Source organism: Medicago truncatula, chromosome 2, assembly GCF_003473485.1.
Source record: "Medicago truncatula cultivar Jemalong A17 chromosome 2, MtrunA17r5.0-ANR, whole genome shotgun sequence".
NCBI lineage: Eukaryota > Viridiplantae > Streptophyta > Magnoliopsida > Fabales > Fabaceae > Medicago > Medicago truncatula.
In genome coordinates this window covers 11,710,895-11,732,674 of record NC_053043.1, presented here as the reverse complement: position 1 = coordinate 11,732,674, position 21,780 = coordinate 11,710,895, and the positions used below count along the sequence as shown (strand labels likewise).

Below are 21,780 nucleotides of genomic sequence, written 5' to 3'. Positions count from 1 at the left end.
ATGTACTTTAGCATAACCATGCATACATGCATTCATCCATAAACTACTTTTTCCATCAAAAATTGAAGGACTTACACAAGTTTTTTTGCAAATATCATGGGTATGGACCTTGTAAGAATGAACACCAAGAGATACAACTTCAAAAAAATCTTAACTAAGTTTTAACTTTTGTTAAGAACTTTTTCCTTGGTTTTGATCTTACCTTTTGCAATATCTTCACAATTTTCAAATGAAACCATGTTTACAAAATAACTTTGATTAGTCCTTCAAAAAAAAAAACATACATTTTTGCATACATATATCATGCATCATTTTGCATTCATAGTTTCTAGTCTGTATCTCACACTGTGTCTTCTCCATAAAGAGGTCAATCCAACAGTAAAGGGGCCAGATGTCGTCATCCAAGTTCGGCTCGCATATGCAGACACTCGTGCAAACAGGAAAAGTGGATCGGCTTGAGCAAGAGGTTCATGAGCTTCGTGGAGAGGTAACAACACTTAGGGCTGAGGTAGAGAAGTTAACTAGCCTTGTATCTTCATTGATGGCTACAAACGATCCACCGCTTGTCCAACAAAGGCCTCAATCACCATATCAGCCAATTTGCCCTCAAAAGCCTCGACAACAGGCTCCTCGGAAGTCTATCCCTCAGAATCAGGTTCCTCAGAAGTTCATTTCGCAAAATCAGGTCCAAAAAGCATCTCAGTGTGACCCGATTCCTGTGAAATATGCGGATTTGCTTCCCATTTTGCTTAAGAAGAACCTTGTTCAAACCCTACCACTTCCTCGGGTGCCGAATTCGCTGCCACCTTGGTATCGCCCTGACCTCAACTGTGTATTCCATCAAGGGACACCAGGTCATGACACTGAGCAGTGCTACCCTTTGAAAGAAGAAGTTCAGAAGTTGATTGAAAGTAACGTCTGGTCCTTCGATGACCAAGATATAAAATCGCTACTTCAACAACAACATCTGGCTCCTCACTTTGTTGCCGCTGTTAGGCCCATCACCAATGTTGTTCAAGATCCGGGTTATCAACCCCAGTTTCGACCAAGTCAACAACAGTATCTGGATTCTCACTCTGTTACCACTGTTTTGCCCATCATGAATGTTGTCTGCAATCCGGGTTATCAGCCCCAGTTTCAGCAATATCAACAACAGCCTCGACAACAGGTTCCAAGAATTAAATTTGATCCGATTCCAATGAAATATGGGGAGTTGTTTCCCTATTTGCTTGAGAGGAACCTTGTCCAGACTAGGCCACCTCCTCCAATACCGAAGAGATTGCCGGCTCGATGGAGACCTGATCTCTTTTGTGTTTTCCATCAAGGGGCACAAGGTCATGATGTTGAGCGCTGTTTTTCTTTAAAGATTGAAGTCCAGAAGCTGATCGAAGACGATCTCATACCTTTCGAAGAGTTTGGGTCTGAATGTGCAAGTTAACCTGCTATCGGATTTTTGGACCTTGTGTTGACATGTGGAGTGTTTAGCTACAATTGGGCCTTTGCTGATGATTATTTCTACTACTCTTTTGTTCAATTAATATGTTTGTTTATTGCTTTATGTTTTTTTAATCCTTTCGTCCCACCCGAGACGGAAGTGAACTTGTTTAGGGCTCTTTGCTTTTCGTATTTTCATCATTTAGGAAAAGGTCGCTTGATCCCGACTTTGTTTTATTTTGTGCTTTTTCTGGAAAAATGGTAATACAAAAAACAAAAACAAAAAAGAATCTTTTTTCCTTAATCATTTCCACATATCTGCATAATCATAATGTTTATATCAATAATCAAATCATGCATTAATAAACCCGTTGAACACTTTAATCATATACTCCCTCTCGACCTTGAGTTTCTTGTATCCGAGGCTGAATAAGAGGATGATGAAGAAGCTTCCACTGAGATTTCTCGCCTACTGGGGCATCTTGGCCGTCGAAGCTGCAAATATCAAAAGAGAGTGTCTAGAAGAGGACTTTCATGTACAAAGACTGGCACGAGATGCCACCATTTTCCTTGCAAGGATATTGTACTTCAAGTGAACACTTCAGCAGGGGCAACCCCCCCTCCATCCCTCAGTATACAACATAAAGGCAATGCCTCACATGAAGGTCAAAGTCCCGTCAATGGGAGTTCCAATGAAAGCTAAGCTTGATTGAAGTTAAAAGTGTTATTGCCGTATGGCGTGAACAATTGTATCAAAAGCATGATTTCAACAAGAGAAGGCTCATCCCCATGAATGTCAAGAGAGTGGCCTTGTGCTCAAAAGTTATGCTATCTGATTTAAATAAGCTCCAGGAGCAATGAATGCCTAATACAAAGCATGAGGTTAAACTTGTATGTCCTGTGAATACCGATGCAGTCAAGAAATACTTTGTTAAAATGAAAAAGCTCGATAAGTCGCAAACCGGAAAAGGCGGCTTAGGCAAAAAAAAGAGCGTCTCGATGGACTGAAAACCCAAAAGGGCGGCCCATGCAAAAGTTAGAGACATATAAAAAAAAATGATTATCCTGATAGGTTGAAACCCGCAAAGGCGATCTATGCAAAAGTTAAGGATCATGACAAAGTAACTGCATCTGGTCGGACATGACTCATATGGGGCATTTCAGCCGTCAAAAGACCTCCGACTCATGGCAAGGTAATTGCATCAAATCAGATATGATTCATCTGGGGCATCTTAGCTGTTAAAGGGCTTCCGATCTGAAGCGTCTGCAAATCAAAGACTCAAAACAGTGGAATTCAAAGTTGGTAGAGGAAACAGTGGTTATTGTGTTCAACGTACCTTTTCCATATAATTACCATTTTTCCAAACTTTTAAAATCTGTGGAACCACGCCTTTGGCAGGCCACCATTCCATTTACAATAACTTGAGCTTGTGCCCATTTATTTAAAATTCTCATTTATTCGGTTTGCAAATTTTTCTTCTATTTTTGATGTTAATACCTAAAGCAAAAAAATTCAAAAAAATCTTTTAAAAAAAAAAAAAAAAAAAAAAAAACTTTTATCATGTCTTCTGAAAAAGCATAAACAACAAGTACATCTTCTTTGAATTTATGAGTGGGTGAAACATACATCAACATCCGTCTCAAAGACAGTTAAACTCTGCAAGGTTGGCATGACCAAAAGCTGAGAGATGATCTCTGTCAAAAAAAAAAAAAAAAAAAAAAAAAAAAACTCATTAAGTCGAAAACCCGAAAGGGCGGCTTAAGCCAAGAATATGTTCCCGGTGGATTGAAAACCCGAAAGGGCGGTCCAGGCAAAAGTTAGGGATTCAAAAAATATAAAAAAAAAATGAAATGAAAAAAAAAAAATGAAATGAAAAAAAAAAACAAAGACAGAGACATCACAGTGCAAGAGGGTCAAATGGAAGAATGCACTCGGTATTGGTTTACAAATGGCAACTTCTGCCTATGGTTTGATGTATGGCGACTTCTGCCAAAACATGGGTTGGTACCTCTCTTGTGGGTTGATTGATGGCAACTTCTGCTTGTGGTTTGATTATGGGGCATTCTCCCTTCAAGTGGTTTGATTATGGGGCATTCTCCTTTCAGTGGCCTGATTAATGGTTTGTTTCCCCTACTCGTGGTTTGATATCGTGCTTTACCCCAACATTAAGTTGATTCATCTCCAGTGATATTATTTCCAATGAAGATTGCTGAGTGTTTGTACTGCGATGTCGTTCAACCTCCTATCTTACCTATCCAGTCTTGTTTGTCAGTTTCACCTGTTATATACAGTCATACGGTCCTACAAGTTTCATGCGTATATTCATACATTCATTCATATACATATACATGCATATAACATTCATGCACATCTAACGTGCATCCAAATATCATTTATAAATAAATTGCATTACCATCCAGTGTCTTATTTCAATGGTATCTCATTAAAAGTGTCATCACTAGTGTGGTTGATCCAGAGATGTCACCAATCCACAATATTTCAAATGGCACGTTCTTCATTGAACAGTTTGGAAATTCATTTTACCTCGCTTCCTCAGTATTTCAAACGACACGTTCTCCATCGAACAGTTTGAAAATACAGAAGTATGTGTCAACAGTTTGGTCCGAAACTAGCAGGTTCAACGAAGGAGCAGTAGTCATTGCAAAAAAAAAAAAAAAAAAAAAAAATACCTCCCTGGTGGATCCAAAATCCGAAAGGACGATCCAGGCAAAAGTTAGGGATTTCAAAAATATATACAAAAGGCAATGACTATTCAAGCATGACAATACGGTGTTGCATTGGTGAAATGGCGACTTCTTCCCCGGTTTGTGAGGACTTACCCCAGCAGTATGTTTAAGGGTTGTACCCCAACAATGGTTGATTCATCCCCCGTGACTTTATCCCCAATGAAGGTTTCGAGCGTTCGTACAGTGATGCCGGGCCATTCTCCTTGTAGACCTACCCAGTCCTGTCTCAACAATCTTACCATTACACCGTCATATGAGTCTCATACATATTCATTCATGCATGCATACATAGCACGCATATAAATATCATTCATACATAGTTGCATTTTTGCCCAATTTTTTGCTTCACTATCCTCAGATACCACACCCAGTGTGTCTAACTCCAAAATGTCATCAAGTCAAACATGTTCCAAAGTGGCAGGTCTCACCAGTAATCAGTCTATACATACATACAATTCCCCTTTAGCTTCATACAAATTCTTTTTCCCCTAAGCTTTACCCTTATCAAGTTACTCCTCATTGATACCAAGCTCTACATTGTCTTTATTTTCACCGGAGGCTTTGCTTTTAGCAAATGCTAATGGTCCGTCTTGCCTTTATCTTTTACCGTGTGTTTGCTATCCCACAATGTTAGCAAACCCTGTCGGTCCGTCTTGTCTTTACTTTCACCGGAGGCTTTGCTTTTAGCAAATGCTAATGGTCCGTCTTGCCTTTATCTTTTACCGTGTGTTTGCTATCCCACGATGTTAGCAAACCCTGTCGGTCCGTCTTGTCTCTACTTTCGCCACTCGTCGGCCAATCATGTCTTTACTTTCGCCACTCGTCGGCAAATCATGTCTTTACTTTCGCCACTCGTCGGCCAATCATGTCTTTACTTTCGCCACTCGTCGGCCAATCATGTCTTTACTTTCGCCACTCGTCGGCAAATCATGTCTTTACTTTCGCCACTCGTCGGCTAATCATGTCTTTACTTTCGCCACTCGTCGGCTAATCATGTCTTTACTTTCGCCACTCGTCGGCTAATCATGTCTTTACTTTCGCCACTCGTCGGCTAATCATGTCTTTATTTTCGCCACTCGTCGGCTAATCATGTCTTTACCTATCATTTATTTCCCCAGTGATACCTATCCATTTGTCTCCCAGTCAGTCTTTGCATCATCTTTACCTTCATGCTTATATCATATTCAGTCATATTATCACATTCATCAGCATCACATCTCTGGCGTTTCAAACGGTCCAAAATTGGCGTTTTTATATATTTAAGTCTCCTCGACCCTTTGGTTTAAAAGTTTCCCTTTTAAAACCTTCGAGACGAAGAAACTTAAATAGGGGCATCTGTCATACCCCAAATTTGGACCATTTGAAATCTTTCTTGTCCGCATTTTATATTAGTCCAGATTCTCTTTTATGCGTTTTTTTTACCTTTTAAAACTCGTGTTTTTCGTCATTAATCATTTAAAGACTTTCATCTGGCATTTAAGTCCTCGCTTGCTTTTTTACAATATTTAAAATCACTTCATTTGAATTTTTATAAACGCATTTTATAATCCTTTTAGTCATAACAGGCAAGTCATTTTAAAATGGCTAATTGTATTTTAAAAGGCGTGTCTTTTTAATCATTTCAACCGAAATTTCGGCAGGGAGGATACTTTGAAGTACCTCATGTCAGATTTCGAAGGGACTTTTTATTTTCTTTTTTTAGGTTAGTTTGTTTATTATTATTTTATTTTTTATTTTTTAGAAAAAAAAAAAAAAACAAAGAAATGAAAGTCACGTGAGTGACTTTCTTCCTTCCTCTTTTTTTTTTTTTTTTTTTTTTATTTATTTATTTATGTTATTCATTTTGTTTTTGTTTTATTTATTTATTTATTTATTTGTTAAAGTCTTTTTCTCCAAGTCTCAGCTGCAGGGTATTTTGTTCTGTACCAGAGCCAACCCTATTTTGTCACTATAAATACACTGTCCAATCATTGGGAAGAGGGTCAGAGAGAATCACTGTAGCAGCTTCAGCAATCATTCAGAAACCCTAATCTTTCATCTCTCTCAACTTTTTCAGATCAAAAATAAAAATACACAATAATCATTGTTATACCCTGTTTTTTGGACCTAAAAATACTGGGCCCAATTTCATTTCAAACTTTGTCAATTATCAAATTTCAACTGCACAGTTCAAATTGTCTCTGCCTCGCAGTATTTTCAACCACAATTTTACCTATGTTTTTCTTGCATAAAACCTTTTGAAATGTCTTTACTTGTCTTGTAAGTCATTCAAAAGTGTCTCTGAATCATTACATTGCTTTTTCTACAATTTATTTCAAAATTTGCAAAAAGTCATACAGAAGGGTATTTTGGTCATTTCCTGCAGTGGGACCCATTTTCATCCTTGTGACTGTCTCTGAGTCTTTTCAGATGTTTTTTTTACAATTCATCAATAAACCCTGTTTAAATTCATTTCAAACTTGCATCTGGGTGAGTGTCAGAGTCAATTTGAGTTGGTCCAGGTCATTTTTAGCCCCAGGGGCATTTTGATCATTTCACACGAAATTTTGGCATAGAGAGGTTACTTTGAAGTACCTCATTTAAGCCATTGGTTCGTTTTAGTCCGTTTCGTCAATTTTTTTTTTTTTTTTTTTTTGTTTCGCTTTACGTTTTATCAAATTTGTTTTTAGTCCAATTTTATTTTTTAAATTACATTTTAGTCCAAAAAACATTTTAAAATTGCATTTTTCGTTCTAAAAAATTTTTTGCTGTTCAGTCCTTTTATTACTTTGCAGAAACGCCCCAAAGGGCATTTTGGTCCAAATTTTCGTATTAGTCCAGTCCCTAGTCCAGGTGTCTTTTTTTTATTGGTTCAGGTACACATGGCAGCATATAAAAGGGAAACAGTGTCAGATTTTTTCAAAAAAAAAAGAGATTCCATTCACACAGTGCCACATCACAAACAGATCAAAACTTTCTCTCTCCATTCTGTTAGATCAAAGAAAACAGATTCACCAAGAACACAAGAACCAAAAAACCGAAAATTCATCAGAAATTCTCAGAGATTCGTGTACGAATCTTCATCATCGAATCGATTCCACCGCAATACAAAGCGCGAATTCCTCACCGGAAGTGAAGAACTCAAGCACCGATCACGGTGGGAGAAGAAGAAGGCAAACCGGATCTGCACAGAGGAAGGAGAAGAAGACAGAACCAAAGCAACACGCAAGCAAGCAACACGCAAGCAAACGCGCACGCAAGCAACGCGCACGCAAGCAACGCGCACGCAAGCAACGCGCACGCAACAAGAACGTGAAGAGCGTGAAGAACGCGAAGAACACGAAGCAGCAACGCCAAGCCAAGAGTCACCGCGACCGTGAGGTAACCGCCGTCGTTCTCCCTCTTTCCCCTTCCGTTTTCTCAAGTTTTTTCGTCAAGGTTCAAGTTTAGATCTACTCCGATTCAAAGCTCTTTTGAAAAATCTAAACTCGGATTCGAGTAATACGTAAAAAAGGATGTTTAAAAACGTAAAAAAAATTTGAATCGGAGCAGTTTCGAACTCCGGCGCGGAGGTGCCACCGCCGTCCTCCGCGCCGGAAAAGCCATGCCAACCGGAGAAGATGACCGGAAAGTTAGAGAGAAGGTGGAGCTTCTCTCTCTAAAAGAGAGAAGAAAGAGAAGGAGGAGTAACAAATGAGAAAAAAACCGGATTTCACATATATATATAGAGATTTAAACCGGTCCGGTTTATTTTCGGTTTTACTCCCTCGTTCTCAGCCTTCAGATCAATCTAACGCTTCCTGTGCTTCCAGGCCTTCTGATTTTGGTTTGGGCCTATTATTTTCAATTGTTGCTGTTTTTTTTGCTATCTACACCATGTTTCTTTGCTGTTTGAACCTCTGCATGCTTAAATTTGCTCTAAAAATCTCCAAAAATTATCACATATTTCTTGATGAATTTTCATGCCTTTTTGATACTTCTCAATGGTTTTAAAATGATAAAAGAGAGTATGTGATATTTCTTGGTTAATTAGAGTGCTTAGGCATAATTTTGTGCATTTTAGTAGTATATTTCTCATGAAAACGTTGGCATGCGATATGAGTTCTTAAAATGCAATTTTTGTGATGAATTATCACTGGTTATGGGTGCAAATTGCTGCTTGTGTATAGTGTTTTTTACTTCCCTCTTTGCTTTGCAATTAACATGCACTTTTACTAGTTAATGAAGTGCCAAAATATTGTGAAAGTGCGCTATAAATTCTAGCACAAAATGTGTCCTATTTTCCCTCATTTCGACACCAAACAAGACCTCTAAAATTTGTCATAATGAAGGAATTAGGGGTCATGCATGTACTAGAATTCTATAACCACTTTCATGCACACTTTGTCACTTTATTAGTCTCTTTTATGTCCTTTCTCTTAATATTTTTTGTGCACTCCTTTTACTCTATGCTTTATTTTACTAACTATTTCATCTCATGTGCCATACATTTCATAGCATTTCACTACCTCCTCCACTTTCTCTAGCTTAGCATTTATGTTTACAAGTTTTAATTCATTTAGAGGTGTAATTTGTTATCATTGGTTTGTAGCTTGGCAAAGGGGCCATAGAATGTATTTAGGCAATTTTTGTAATATGGACCATGGACACTATGACGCACCGGCACGCACACACTCACCCTAGATGTATGCTTAGGATTGTATGCATAGATGTATGGCTAGGATTGCATGATTAGATGAACGCTTAGTTTCGAACACTTAGATAAAATCCAATTTTTTCCAAAAAATATGCAAATAAATTCACTTCAAATATTTTTATAAAAAATGGAGTCAAAACTCCCATAACTTTTCCCTTTTATTTTCTTAAGTAAAATTTCTAACAAATCTTAACTATACTTGGACTTCATTTTGAAAAAGCTAACTCCACCTCACTTTTTTCCAAATCTCATGCCCTTGAGGCTTCTCATCTCTATTCTTCAAAATCTCTTTTCAAACTTAAAATCAACCAACAAAAACAAAAACCATTTTTGAGCAAGAACTACGCCGGTTTTGATCCCGTAAAACGGTACGTAGGCAATGAGTCAAAACTCATCCAAGCCGAAATAAAATCAAATTCTACTTCTTCTCACCCCCATTCTTCACTAATCATACCTTCCTTTTTACAAAAATAAGCAATAAAACTAAAGCGTAGAAATAAACTTAGGAGAGCGGTTCTTATGGAATACCATAATCGCTCCGGGTGCCTAACACCTTCCCGTAGCGAAAACGACCCCCGAATTCGGAAACTCAAGGGTTTTTCTCCTTTTACCCTTCCCAAGAAAAAAGAGAGATATCAACGGTCAAAAGGTTCAAGTCCAATTAATGGCTTGGCACCCAAAAACCATGATAACAGAAATGGCGACTTCACTGGGGACCTTTTTTTAGCGGGTCGCGCCTAGTTTTCCTTAGTTTATATTTACGCTTTGTTTTATTACTTACATGTGAATACTTGTTTATTTTCATTTAACGTGTGGGGTGAGAATATCAAAAGTCCTATACCCGGGCTGAGTGAACTTATGTTTAGGTAGAGATATAATCGACAATTCGATCTGGGGGTTGCCTCGTGTATTGGATTATGCGATCAATCTCACATAGCTGAGGCATTTTGAAGGTGATATTGTCGGCGTATGTTGTCATGCTTAGGCACTTCACTTTCAATTGTTCGACGAAGCTATGAACCGTAGTTACCAAACCCATCCTAGCCTTTTTAGGACGTAGTGCGGTGGCTAAATTGAGTGTTGTCTCAAACTTTAGTCGTCACGCGATACTACACTCAAACTAGACCTTCTCACAAATAATCATGGAACGGGTGTCGTCCTGTACTACCATGATATATGTGAGAGAGGTTGCAGTTTGGGAACTGTGTTAGAACCTTGGTTACTACTATCCAAAGCCTTAGTTCACCGGACGCCGTGTCCATCCGTTACTTTGAATCTCAACCCACCTTGTCCTTTGTAAACTAAACAACACAATCATGCATACATACATTCATGCATAAACATTTTTCATGCATTCATCGAAGGGTTTAAACAAATGGAAATTTTTGTAAATAATCACAGGTATGAAGAAGACTAAGTGCTACAAGTTCAAGGAAGTGGATTTGGTTAGTTTGAGAGAGTTGGCACTCAAAGTCAAGAGTCAAACAGGGTTCCGACTCCGGTATGGGGGATTGCTTACTTTGCTCCGAACCGATGTGGACGAGAAGCTAGTGCACACTCTAGTACAGTTTTATGATCCGAGCTTCCGCTGCTTCACTTTCCCGGACTTCCAGTTGGTTCCTACTCTCGAGGCTTACTCCAATCTAGTGGGTTTACCTATAGCCGAGAAGACGCCTTTCACCGGTCCCGGGACTTCTCTTACTCCTCTGGTTATTGCTAAGGATCTCTACCTCAAGACTTCCGACGTCTCCAACCATCTTATTACCAAGTCTCACATCCGGGGTTTCACTTCGAAGTATCTTCTTGATCAGGCTAATCTCGGTACTACTCGTCAGGATACACTCGAGGCTATTCTTGCTTTGCTTATCTACGGGCTCATTCTCTTTCCGAACCTCGACAACTTCGTGGACATGAATGCTATCGAGATTTTTCATTCCAAGAACCCGGTTCCTACTTTGCTAGCAGATACTTACCATGCCATTCATGACAGGACTCTCAAGGGCCGGGGATATATTCTTTGCTGCACGTCTCTTTTGTATAGGTGGTTTATTTCGCACCTTCCGAGTTCCTTCCATGACAACTCGGAGAACTGGTCCTACTCGCAGCGGATTATGGCCCTTACTCCTAATGAGGTCGTTTGGCTCACTCCGGCCGCTCAGGTGAAGGAAATCATTATGGGTTGTGGAGACTTTCTCAATGTACCTCTTCTTGGTACCCGTGGGGGAATCAACTACAACCCCGAACTTGCTATGAGACAGTTTGGTTTCCCTATGAAGTCGAAGCCCATCAATCTTGCTACATCTCCAGAGTTCTTCTTCTACACGAATGCTCCTACCGGACAAAGGAAAGCTTTCATGGATGCTTGGTCCAAGGTTCGAAGGAAGAGTGTGAAGCATCTAGGTGTGAGATCCGGTGTTGCTCATGAGGCCTATACTCAGTGGGTGATAGATCGAGCTTAGGAGATTGGTATGCCTTATCCAGCTATGAGATACGTGTCTTCATCTACTCCATCTATGCCTCTACCTTTGCTCCCCGCGACTCAGGATATGTATCAGGAGCATCTAGCTATGGAGAGTCGTGAGAAGCAAGTATGGAAAGCTCGGTACGATCAAGCTGAGAATCTAATCATGACTTTGGATGGTAGAGATGAGCAGAAGACTCATGAGAATCTGATGTTGAAGAAGGAACTAGCTAAAGCCCGGAGGGAATTGGAAGAGAAAGACGAGCTGCTTATGAGGGATTCCAAGAGAGCCAGAGGACGACGAGACTTCTTTGACAGATACTGTGATTCAGATTCCGAGTCCGATGGCGCTCCGACTACTTCCTATGCTTGAGGGCTTCATTTGTTTATCTTGTTGAAATTTCAAAAGTCTTCCTTTTGAAAATGCTATGTAGTTTTGTTTATTTGCAAGATTTCTAATTTGCTTAAAAATCCTTCGATGGAAAAAAAAAGAAGTCTTTCGCATTTGCATTTGCATATCATGCATCATATGCATCATGCATTGGTCACAAAGGCTTCCAAGTGCTCACTATCTCCTGGTTTCTCTGCCTCAGTGTGAAAAGTGGCTCGTGCTCAGAGAGTTTACGAACCTGATAGAATTGATCGAACCAGAGAATACAGAAGAAAGAAAAGGGCTATGGAAGAAGAGAACGCTCAGCTTCGCACCGAGTTAGCCTCTCTAAAGGAGGAATTGGCTAAAGCTAATGACGTCATGACTGCTCTACTAGCTGCTCAAGAGCAATCAGCTACAGCTATCCCTACAACCACAGCTGCACCAGTAACTACAAGCGTGCTCCCTACCACTTCTGCAGACAATCGCTTTACTATGCCAGTGGGGTTTCCGTATGGGCTTCCACCGTTCTTCACTCCCGTTGCTACAGCAGGCACCTCAGGCACTGCTAACAATGTTCTGATCCCTGCAACAAATGCTGCCTCTATCAATGCCACTTTGCCACAAACAACAGCTGCTGTCACTGAGTCACTGGTACATACTCTGCCTCAAGGTATTAACATCAACACACAGCACGGAAGCATCCCCGTAACCAAGACTATGGAAGAGATGATGGAGGAACTTGCTAAAGAACTCCGTCACGAGATCCAGGCCAATCGAGGGAATGCAGACTCTGTCAAAACTCGAGACCTTTGCTTAGTGTCAAAAGTGGATGTTCCTAAAAAGTTCAAGATTCCGGACTTCGACCGGTACAACGGGCTAACTTGTCCTCAAAATCACATCATCAAATACGTCCGGAAGATGGGCAATTACAAAGACAATGATTCCCTTATGATCCACTGTTTTCAGGATAGTCTGATGGAGGATGCTGCAGAGTGGTATACTAGTTTGAGCAAGAATGACATCCATACCTTTGATGAATTAGCCACCGCTTTCAAGAGCCATTATGGGTTTAACACTCGACTGAGGCCAAATAGGGAGTTTCTCAGGTCCCTATCTCAGAAGAAGGAGGAAAGTTTCCGTGAATATGCGCAAAGGTGGAGAGGGGCGGCTGCCCGTATCACTCCTGCTTTAGATGAAGAAGAAATGACCCAGACATTCTTAAAGACCTTGAAGAAAGATTATGTTGAGAGGATGATCATCGCTGCCCCGAACAACTTTTCGGAGATGGTCACCATGGGAACCCGTCTTGAGGAAGCCGTCAGGGATGGAATCATTGTGTTTGAGAAAGCTGAATCTTCTGCGAGTGCGTTGAAGAGGTATGGTAATGGACACCACAAGAAGAAAGAAGCGGAAGTGGGGATGGTGTCAGCAGGAGCCGGTCAATCCATGGCTACCGTTGCTCCTATCAATGCAGCTCAAATGCCTCCGTCATACCCATATATGCCGTATTCTCAGCATCCTTTCTTCCCGCCATTTTATCATCAGTACCCTCTGCCACCGGGTCAACCTCAAGTACCCGTCAATGCAATTGCCCAACAGATGAAACAACAGATGCCGGTTCAACAACAACAACAACAAAATCAGCAAGCTAGACCTACTTTCCCTCCGATACCGATGTTATATGCTGAGTTGCTTCCAACTTTACTCCAGAGAGGGCATTGTACAACTAGACAGGGCAAGCCCCCACCTGATCCGTTGCCTCCAAGGTTCAGGTCTGATCTCAAATGTGATTTTCATCAGGGTGCCTTAGGTCATGATGTTGAGGGGTGTTATGCTTTGAAGTACATCGTGAAGAAGCTTGTTGATCAAGGGAAGCTGACTTTTGAGAATAATGTTCCACATGTCCTCGATAATCCTCTTCCAAATCATGCCGCTGTGAATATGATCGAAGTGTGCGAGGAAGCTCCTAGACTTGATGTCCGCAACGTCGCAACTCCTCTGGTACCTCTACACATCAAGCTGTGCAAAGCTTCTCTGTTCAGCCATGATCATGCCAAGTGTCTGGGATGCCTCCGTGATCCTTTGGGTTGTTATACTGTTCAAGACGACATCCAAAGCTTGATGAATGATAATCTTCTGACTGTCGGTGATGTTTGCGTGATAGTGCCAGTTTTTCACGATCCGCCTGTCAAAAGTGTACCTTTGAAGAAGAATGCTGAGCCTTTGGTCATAAGGTTGCCAGGACCAATTCCTTATGTCTCGGACAAGGCTGTTCCATACAAATACAATGCTACCATGATAGAAAATGGAGTAGAGGTGCCTCTAGCCTCCTTTGCCACAGTAAGCAATATCGCCGAAGGGACTTCTGCAGCGCTAAGAAGCGGGAAGGCTCGTCCGCCGTTATTTCAGAAGAAGGTAGCTACACCGACCATTCCACCAGTTGAAGAAGCAACTCCAACCGTTGTTTCACCCATTGCTACAGATGTGAACCAGTCAGGCAAATCTATAGAGGATTCGAATTTAGATGAGATTCTGAGGATAATAAAGAGGAGCGACTACAAGATCGTTGATCAATTGCTGCAGACTCCTTCGAAGATATCTGTCTTGTCATTACTCTTAAGCTCTGAGGCTCACAGGAATACCTTGTTGAAAGTGCTGGAGCAGGCTTATGTTGACCACGAAGTTACGATAGATCGTTTCGGTGGCATAGTGGGAAATATTACTGCTTGTAACAACCTCTGGTTTAGTGAAGAAGAGTTGCCGGAAGTGGGAAAGAGTCACAATCTGGCTTTACACATCTCGGTGAATTGCAAATCAGACATGATATCAAATGTGTTGGTGGATACCGGTTCCTCCCTCAATGTAATGCCCAAGACAACTCTAGATCAGTTGAGCTACCGTGGGACCCCTTTGAGGAGAAGTACTTTCTTGGTCAAAGCTTTTGACGGATCTCGAAAGAATGTGCTGGGGGAGATAGACTTGCCGATAACCATTGGCCCTGAGAATTTCTTGGTTACCTTCCAAGTGATGGACATTAATGCATCCTACAGTTGTCTGCTGGGAAGACCGTGGATACACGATGCGGGTGCGGTAACCTCCACTTTACATCAGAAGTTGAAGTTCATAAGGAATGGAAAGCTTGTTACCGTTCATGGTGAAGAGGCATACCTAGTCAGCCAGCTGTCTTCCTTTTCTTGTATTGAAGCAGGGTCTGCTGAAGGGACTGCTTTCCAAGGTTTGACCATTGAAGGTGCGGAGCCTAAAAAAGCTGGGGCTGCTATGGCTTCATTGAAAGATGCTCAGAAGGTTATTCAGGACGGTCAGACTGCCGGTTGGGGCAAGGTGATACAGCTCTGTGAGAACAAGCGTAAAGAAGGTCTCGGGTTCTCCCCGTCATCAAAGGTTTCCTCAGGAGTCTTCCACAGTGCTGGGTTTGTTAATGCTATCTCTGAAGAAGCAAATGGATCTGGTCTCAGGCCTGCATTTGTTACACCAGGAGGCATTGCGAGAGATTGGGATGCCATTGACATTCCTTCAATCATGCATGTTTCCGAGTAATGTGTCTTGTTGCTTTAGCGCTTTGTTTTCAAAAATAACAATCCTCTCGCTCTGCCCAAAGCGAGAGTGATATTTTCTGTAAGGGCGTGTTTGTTTCGGCATTGCCGTTGATGAATAAAAATTGTCGTTTCTTTCACGACTGCTTTTTTTTAGTGCCTTTTTCTTGGAAAAATGGTAATGCCAGAAAAAAACCAAAACGTCTGTATTTTCTTATTAATTTCAAAAATCTGCATGAAAAAAAAAAAACTCTTTCTAAAAATCATCCAATCATTATATGCAGGTTGAACCATAATAAACCCGTTGAACACAGTAATCCTACGGTTCCTCCAAACTTTGAATTCCCGGTATATGAAGCCGAAGATGAGGAGGGTGATGACATACCATATGAGATCACTCGGTTACTTGAGCAAGAAAAGAAAGCCATTCAACCTCATCAGGAAGAGATTGAGCTTATCAACATAGGTACCGAGGAGAACAAGCGGGAAATCAAGATCGGTGCTGCTCTAGGGGAAGAGGTTAAAAGTAAGATCATCCAGCTCCTCCGGGAATATCCGGATATTTTCGCATGGTCGTATGAAGATATGCCAGGTCTAGACCCTATGATTGTGGAGCATCGGATCCCCACCAAGCCTGAATGTCCTCCCGTCAGGCAGAAGTTGAGAAGGACTCATCCAGATATGGCTCTCAAGATCAAGAGCGAAGTTCAAAAGCAGATTGACGCGGGTTTCCTCATGACAGTTGAGTACCCTGAATGGGTTGCTAATATTGTGCCTGTGCCAAAGAAGGATGGTAAAGTCCGGATGTGTGTTGACTTCAGAGACTTGAACAAAGCCAGTCCAAAAGACAACTTTCCGTTACCTCATATTGATGTGCTTGTTGATAACACTGCTCAGTCTAAGGTGTTCTCCTTCATGGACGGTTTCTCCGGTTACAATCAGATCAAGATGTCTCCTGAAGATAGAGAAAAGACGTCTTTTATCACTCCATGGGGTACCTTCTGCTACAAAGTGATGCCGTTCGGCCTAATCAATGCTGGTGCTACCTACCAAAGGGGAATGACTACTCTGTTTCATGACATGATTCACAAAGAAGTCGAAGTATATGTGGACGACATGATTGTGAAATCAACAGATGAGGAGCAGCATGTTGAATATTTGGCAAAGATGTTTGAAAGGTTGAGAAAATACAAGCTTCGATTGAATCCCAACAAATGTACATTCGGCGTCAGATCCGGGAAGTTATTAGGCTTCATTGTCAGCCAAAAGGGCATTGAAGTCGATCCTGATAAAGTCCGGGCCATCCGAGAAATGCCAGCTCCACAGACAGAGAAGCAAGTCAGAGGCTTCCTCGGACGTTTGAATTACATCTCCCGATTCATATCTCACATGACCGCAACCTGCGGGCCGATCTTCAAGCTACTCAGGAAGAATCAGCCTATTGTATGGAATGATGAATGCCAAGAAGCTTTTGATAGCATCAAGAATTACCTGCTGGAACCACCTATCCTTGTCCCACCCGTGGAAGGAAGGCCTTTGATTATGTATTTGGCAGTGTTTGATGAATCCATGGGATGTTTACTTGGTCAACAAGATGAAACTGGGAAGAAAGAGCATGCTATCTACTATCTGAGCAAGAAGTTCACCGATTGTGAAACTCGGTATACAATGCTTGAGAAGACTTGTTGTGCTTTAGCTTGGGCTGCCAAACGCCTGCGTCATTATTTGGTGAATCATACAACTTGGTTGATATCCAGAATGGATCCGATCAAGTATATCTTTGAGAAAGCTGCTGTTACTGGAAAGATTGCACGCTGGCAGATGCTTTTGTCTGAATATGATATTGTGTTCAAAACTCAAAAGGCAATCAAAGGTAGCATTCTTGCCGATCATCTTGCTTACCAACCTCTTGATGATTATCAACCAATTGAGTTCGACTTCCCCGATGAAGAGATCATGTATTTGAAATCCAAAGACTGCGACGAACCGTTGATTAATGAAGGTCCAGATCCCAATAGCAAGTGGGGTTTAGTCTTTGATGGTGCTGTCAATGCTTATGGTAAAGGAATTGGGGCAGTCATTGTATCCCCACAGGGGCATCACATTCCTTTTACCGCCCGAATTTTGTTCGAATGTACAAACAATATGGCCGAGTATGAAGCATGTATCTTTGGGATCGAGGAAGCAATTGACATGAGAATCAAACACCTCGATATCTATGGAGATTCTGCGCTCGTCATCAATCAGATAAAGGGTGAATGGGAGACCCACCATGCTAAGTTGATTCCTTATCGTGATTATGCGAGACGTCTGCTGACATATTTTACAAAGGTTGAGCTGCACCATATTCCTCGTGATGAGAACCAAATGGCTGATGCTCTTGCTACTCTGTCCTCCATGTTTCGAGTAAACCATTGGAATGATGTGCCAGTGATCAAAGTGCAACGCCTCGAAAGACCTGCGCATGTGTTTGCTATTGGGGATGTGATCGATCAGGCTGGTGAAAATGTGGTTGACTATAGACCCTGGTATTATGACATCAAACAGTTCTTGCTGAGCCGTGAGTATCCGCCAGGTGCTTCCAAACAAGATAAGAAGACCCTGAGAAGATTGGCCAGTAGATTCCTGTTAGATGGAGATATTCTGTACAAGAGAAACTATGACATGGTATTGTTAAGATGTGTTGATGAACATGAAGCAGAGCAGTTAATGCATGACGTACATGACGGTACCTTCGGGACCCATGCTACAGGGCATACTATGTCAAGGAAGTTGTTACGAGCAGGTTACTACTGGATGGCCATGGAGCATGATTGCTACCAGTACGCCAGAAAATGCCACAAATGTCAAATCTATGCTGATAAGATTCATGTGCCTCCACACGCTCTCAATATTATGTCATCCCCATGGCCGTTCTCAATGTGGGGCATCGACATGATTGGAAGAATTGAACCGAAGGCTTCAAATGGTCATCGTTTCATCTTAGTGGCAATTGACTACTTCACCAAATGGGTTGAAGCAGCATCTTATACCAATGTGACCAAGCAAGTGGTAGCCAAGTTCATCAAGAACAACATCATCTGTCGATATGGTGTTCCCAGCAAGATTATTACTGACAATGGTACCAACCTGAACAACAATGTGGTGCAAGCTCTTTGTGAAGAATTCAAAATTGAGCATCATAACTCTTCTCCCTATAGACCTCAGATGAATGGTGCAGTTGAGGCCGCCAACAAGAATATCAAGAGAATTGTCCAGAAGATGGTAACCACTTACAAGGACTGGCATGAGATGTTACCCTATGCTCTGCATGGCTACCGTACTACAGTGCGCAGTTCGACCGGGGCAACCCCTTTCTCTCTTGTATATGGTATGGAAGCAGTTCTTCCTTTGGAAGTGGAGATCCCATCCCTCCGTGTGATCATGGAAGCAAAGTTATCTGAGGCTGAATGGTGCCAAAGCCGGTACGATCAGTTGAATTTGATTGAGGAAAAACGTATGGATGCCATGGCTCGTGGACAGTCATATCAAGCAAAAATGAAGACTGCTTTTGACAAGAAAGTCCATCCTCGAGAATTCAAGGTAGGGGAACTTGTATTGAAAAGGAGGATAAGCCAGCAACCCGACCCAAGGGGCAAGTGGACGCCTAACTACGAAGGTCCTTATGTTGTCAAGAAGGCCTTCTCCGGTGGTGCTTTAATCCTTACACACATGGATGATGTAGAACTTCCAAATCCAGTGAATGCCGATATAGTCAAGAAATACTTTGCCTAGAAATGTGAAAAGAACAGCGTGGTAGGTCGAAAACCCGAAAGGGCGGCCTAGGCAAAAATGCGCTTCCCGGTGGATCGAAAACCCGAAAGGGCGGTCCAGGCAAAAATAAGGGACAAAAAAAATATATATGAAAAAGCTCGCTGAGATTGCATGCAACTCAGGCAAGAATGAGCGTCTCGATGAGCCGAAAACCCGGAAGGGCGGTTCATGCAAGAATGAGATTGAAACAAAAGGCAAGTAACTATATCTGGCCAACCACCGTCTCCCTTGGGGCATCTGCAGCTGTTAATGACCATCTTCATCTGAAGCTTCTGTACTTGTGAATTCAAAGTTTTTGGGAAATGTAATGATTACTGTGTTCAATGTACCACCAACCAATAAAATTACCATTTTCCAAGCTTTGTGAATCCGTGGAGTCACGCCTTCGGCTGACCACCACTCTTATACATCAATTTGAGCCTGTGCTTTTGTTTAAAACTCTATTTTCTTTTATTTTCAAAGCTATATACAAAAACATTTTCTTTCTATTTTGATAATGACAATGCTTGAAATAAACATTTTTGAAAATTGAAAACTCTTTGTCTATTTTGAAAAACAAACCTGAGCAACAGGGTACATTCAAATGAACATGCATGAGCGAGTGTGTGTTGGTGTCTATTTCAATATATGTTACAAGCAGGTTCTCCTCCAGGATAGTCTGTGGTCAATGGCAAGAATGAAAAAACAGAATGAAAATGCATGAAAATGAATGAGCTCGCTAAGGTGAAAACCCGAAAGGGCGGCTTAGGCAAAAATGAGCACCCCGCTGGATTGACAACCCGAAAGGGCAGTTCAGGCAAAAATGGGGCATTGAAAAGAATTTATTTCCCCGGTGGGTCGAAAACCCGAAAGGGCGATCCAAGCAAAAATGGGATGCAAAAAATGATGAATGAAAATTGAGAATATAACATGCAAAAAGCATTGACCACAGATGCAATGTCTACGACTTACCCAGCACTGAAATGCCTAGCACAACGGCGTTTTCCCCGGTGGAGTCTCTCAAGATTCTATCCCCAGCAAGTTGCATACCTACCTGCCCTCAGCCATGGTTCCGACACGTCTCCCAACGACGTCATCTCCAAAGAGGATTTCCAAGAATGTGTAATATAGCACGAGCCACTACGTGCCCAATACTCCAATGTCTTGTCTTCCCCGTGAAGTCGTGCCTACAAAATGCCAATAGTCATGCATTACAAGCATTCATACATGCATAATCATACATATTACGTACCCATGCATTTAGTGAATCTGTTATATCATCCATGCATATTGCATTTCCAATGTCAACATCAGTCTCAATTCAATATTCATGTCAGGTTCTCTGTCAAAACCTTGTGAGCCAATAATATCGATCAATTTCTGCCTTTCAATACAAATCGACGTCAAGTCAATCTCAGTTTATATTTTGTCAACAAACCAACCCCCAGTGAATATGTTTCTGTTTGGTCAAGTGGCTAGTTCAAGTCCAAGAACAGCTTGTACCTATCAATTTGCTTATGTTATCGGTCGAGTGCCCAGCTCAATCCAAGAGCAGCTTGTACCTGTCAATATGTTTCCGTTCGGTCAAGTGGCTAGCTCAATCCAAGAGCAGCTTGTACCTGTCTATCTGTTTCTGTCCGGTGGAGTAACCAGTTCGCATCCAAGAACAAGCTCGCACCTGTCTATTTGCCTTGCTTTCAGTCGAGTAACCAGTTCGAATCCTTAAGAACAACTCGTACTTGTCAATTTCCCCAGTCAGGTCACCAGTTCGAATCCATAAGAACAACTCGCACTTTCCAATATCCCCAAGTGAGTTACCAGTTCGAATCCATAAGAACAACTCATGTTTGTCCAGTAACCTCTATCCCCTGTGAAGTGACCAGTTCGAATCCATAAGAACAACTCGCAGTTGTCTGTTTGTTTCATCCCCGGTCAAGTGGCTAGTTCGAATCCAAGAACGGTTTGTACCTGTCCAACTTGTTTCTAGTTTCCCGTTACTCTGCTATTCACTATCTTTGTCAATGTCTACCAATCCCGCAGTGGATACGACATATTTTGTTAATTCCAATCCCCATGAGGTCTTGCATTCATAATCCAAATGATGCATGGCATGCATATTATTTGAAAACGGGTAGGCGTATTTTTACGTCCAAACACAGTGCAAATGCTAATATTTAAGTATCTTCGTCCTGTCAAGCCAAAGACTCCGTCTCTTGACTCTCCAGACAAAGAAACTTAAATAGGGGCAGCTGTTATACCCTGTTTTTTGGACCTAAAAATACTGGGCCCAATTTCATTTCAAACTTTGTCAATTATCAAATTTCAACTGCACAGTTCAAATTGTCTCTGCCTCGCAGTATTTTCAACCACAATTTTACCTATGTTTTTCTTGCATAAAACCTTTTGAAATGTCTTTACTTGTCTTGTAAGTCATTCAAAAGTGTCTCTGAATCATTACATTGCTTTTTCTACAGTTTATTTCAAAATTTGCAAAAAGTCATACAGAAGGGTATTTTGGTCATTTCCTGCAGTGGGACCCATTTTCATCCTTGTGACTGTCTCTGAGTCTTTTCAGATGTTTTTTTTACAATTCATCAATAAACCCTGTTTAAATTCATTTCAAACTTGCATCTGGGTCAGTGTCAGAGTCAATTTGAGTTGGTCCAGGTCATTTTTAGCCCCAGGGGCATTTTGGTCATTTCACACGAAATTTTGGCATAGAGAGGTTACTTTGAAGTACCTC

The 21,780-nt window shown here is 41.4% G+C and overlaps 1 protein-coding gene across 1 annotated transcript; it reads left to right on the top strand.

The window, feature by feature from the left end:
- Positions 1–541: 541 nt before the first annotated feature.
- On the top strand, positions 542–1,438 carry LOC112422093 (alpha/beta-gliadin-like). Its single transcript, XM_024784839.2, has one exon. The coding sequence runs from the start codon at positions 542–544 to the stop codon at positions 1,436–1,438; it is 897 nt and encodes a 298-aa protein (XP_024640607.2).
- Positions 1,439–21,780: the final 20,342 nt, after the last annotated feature.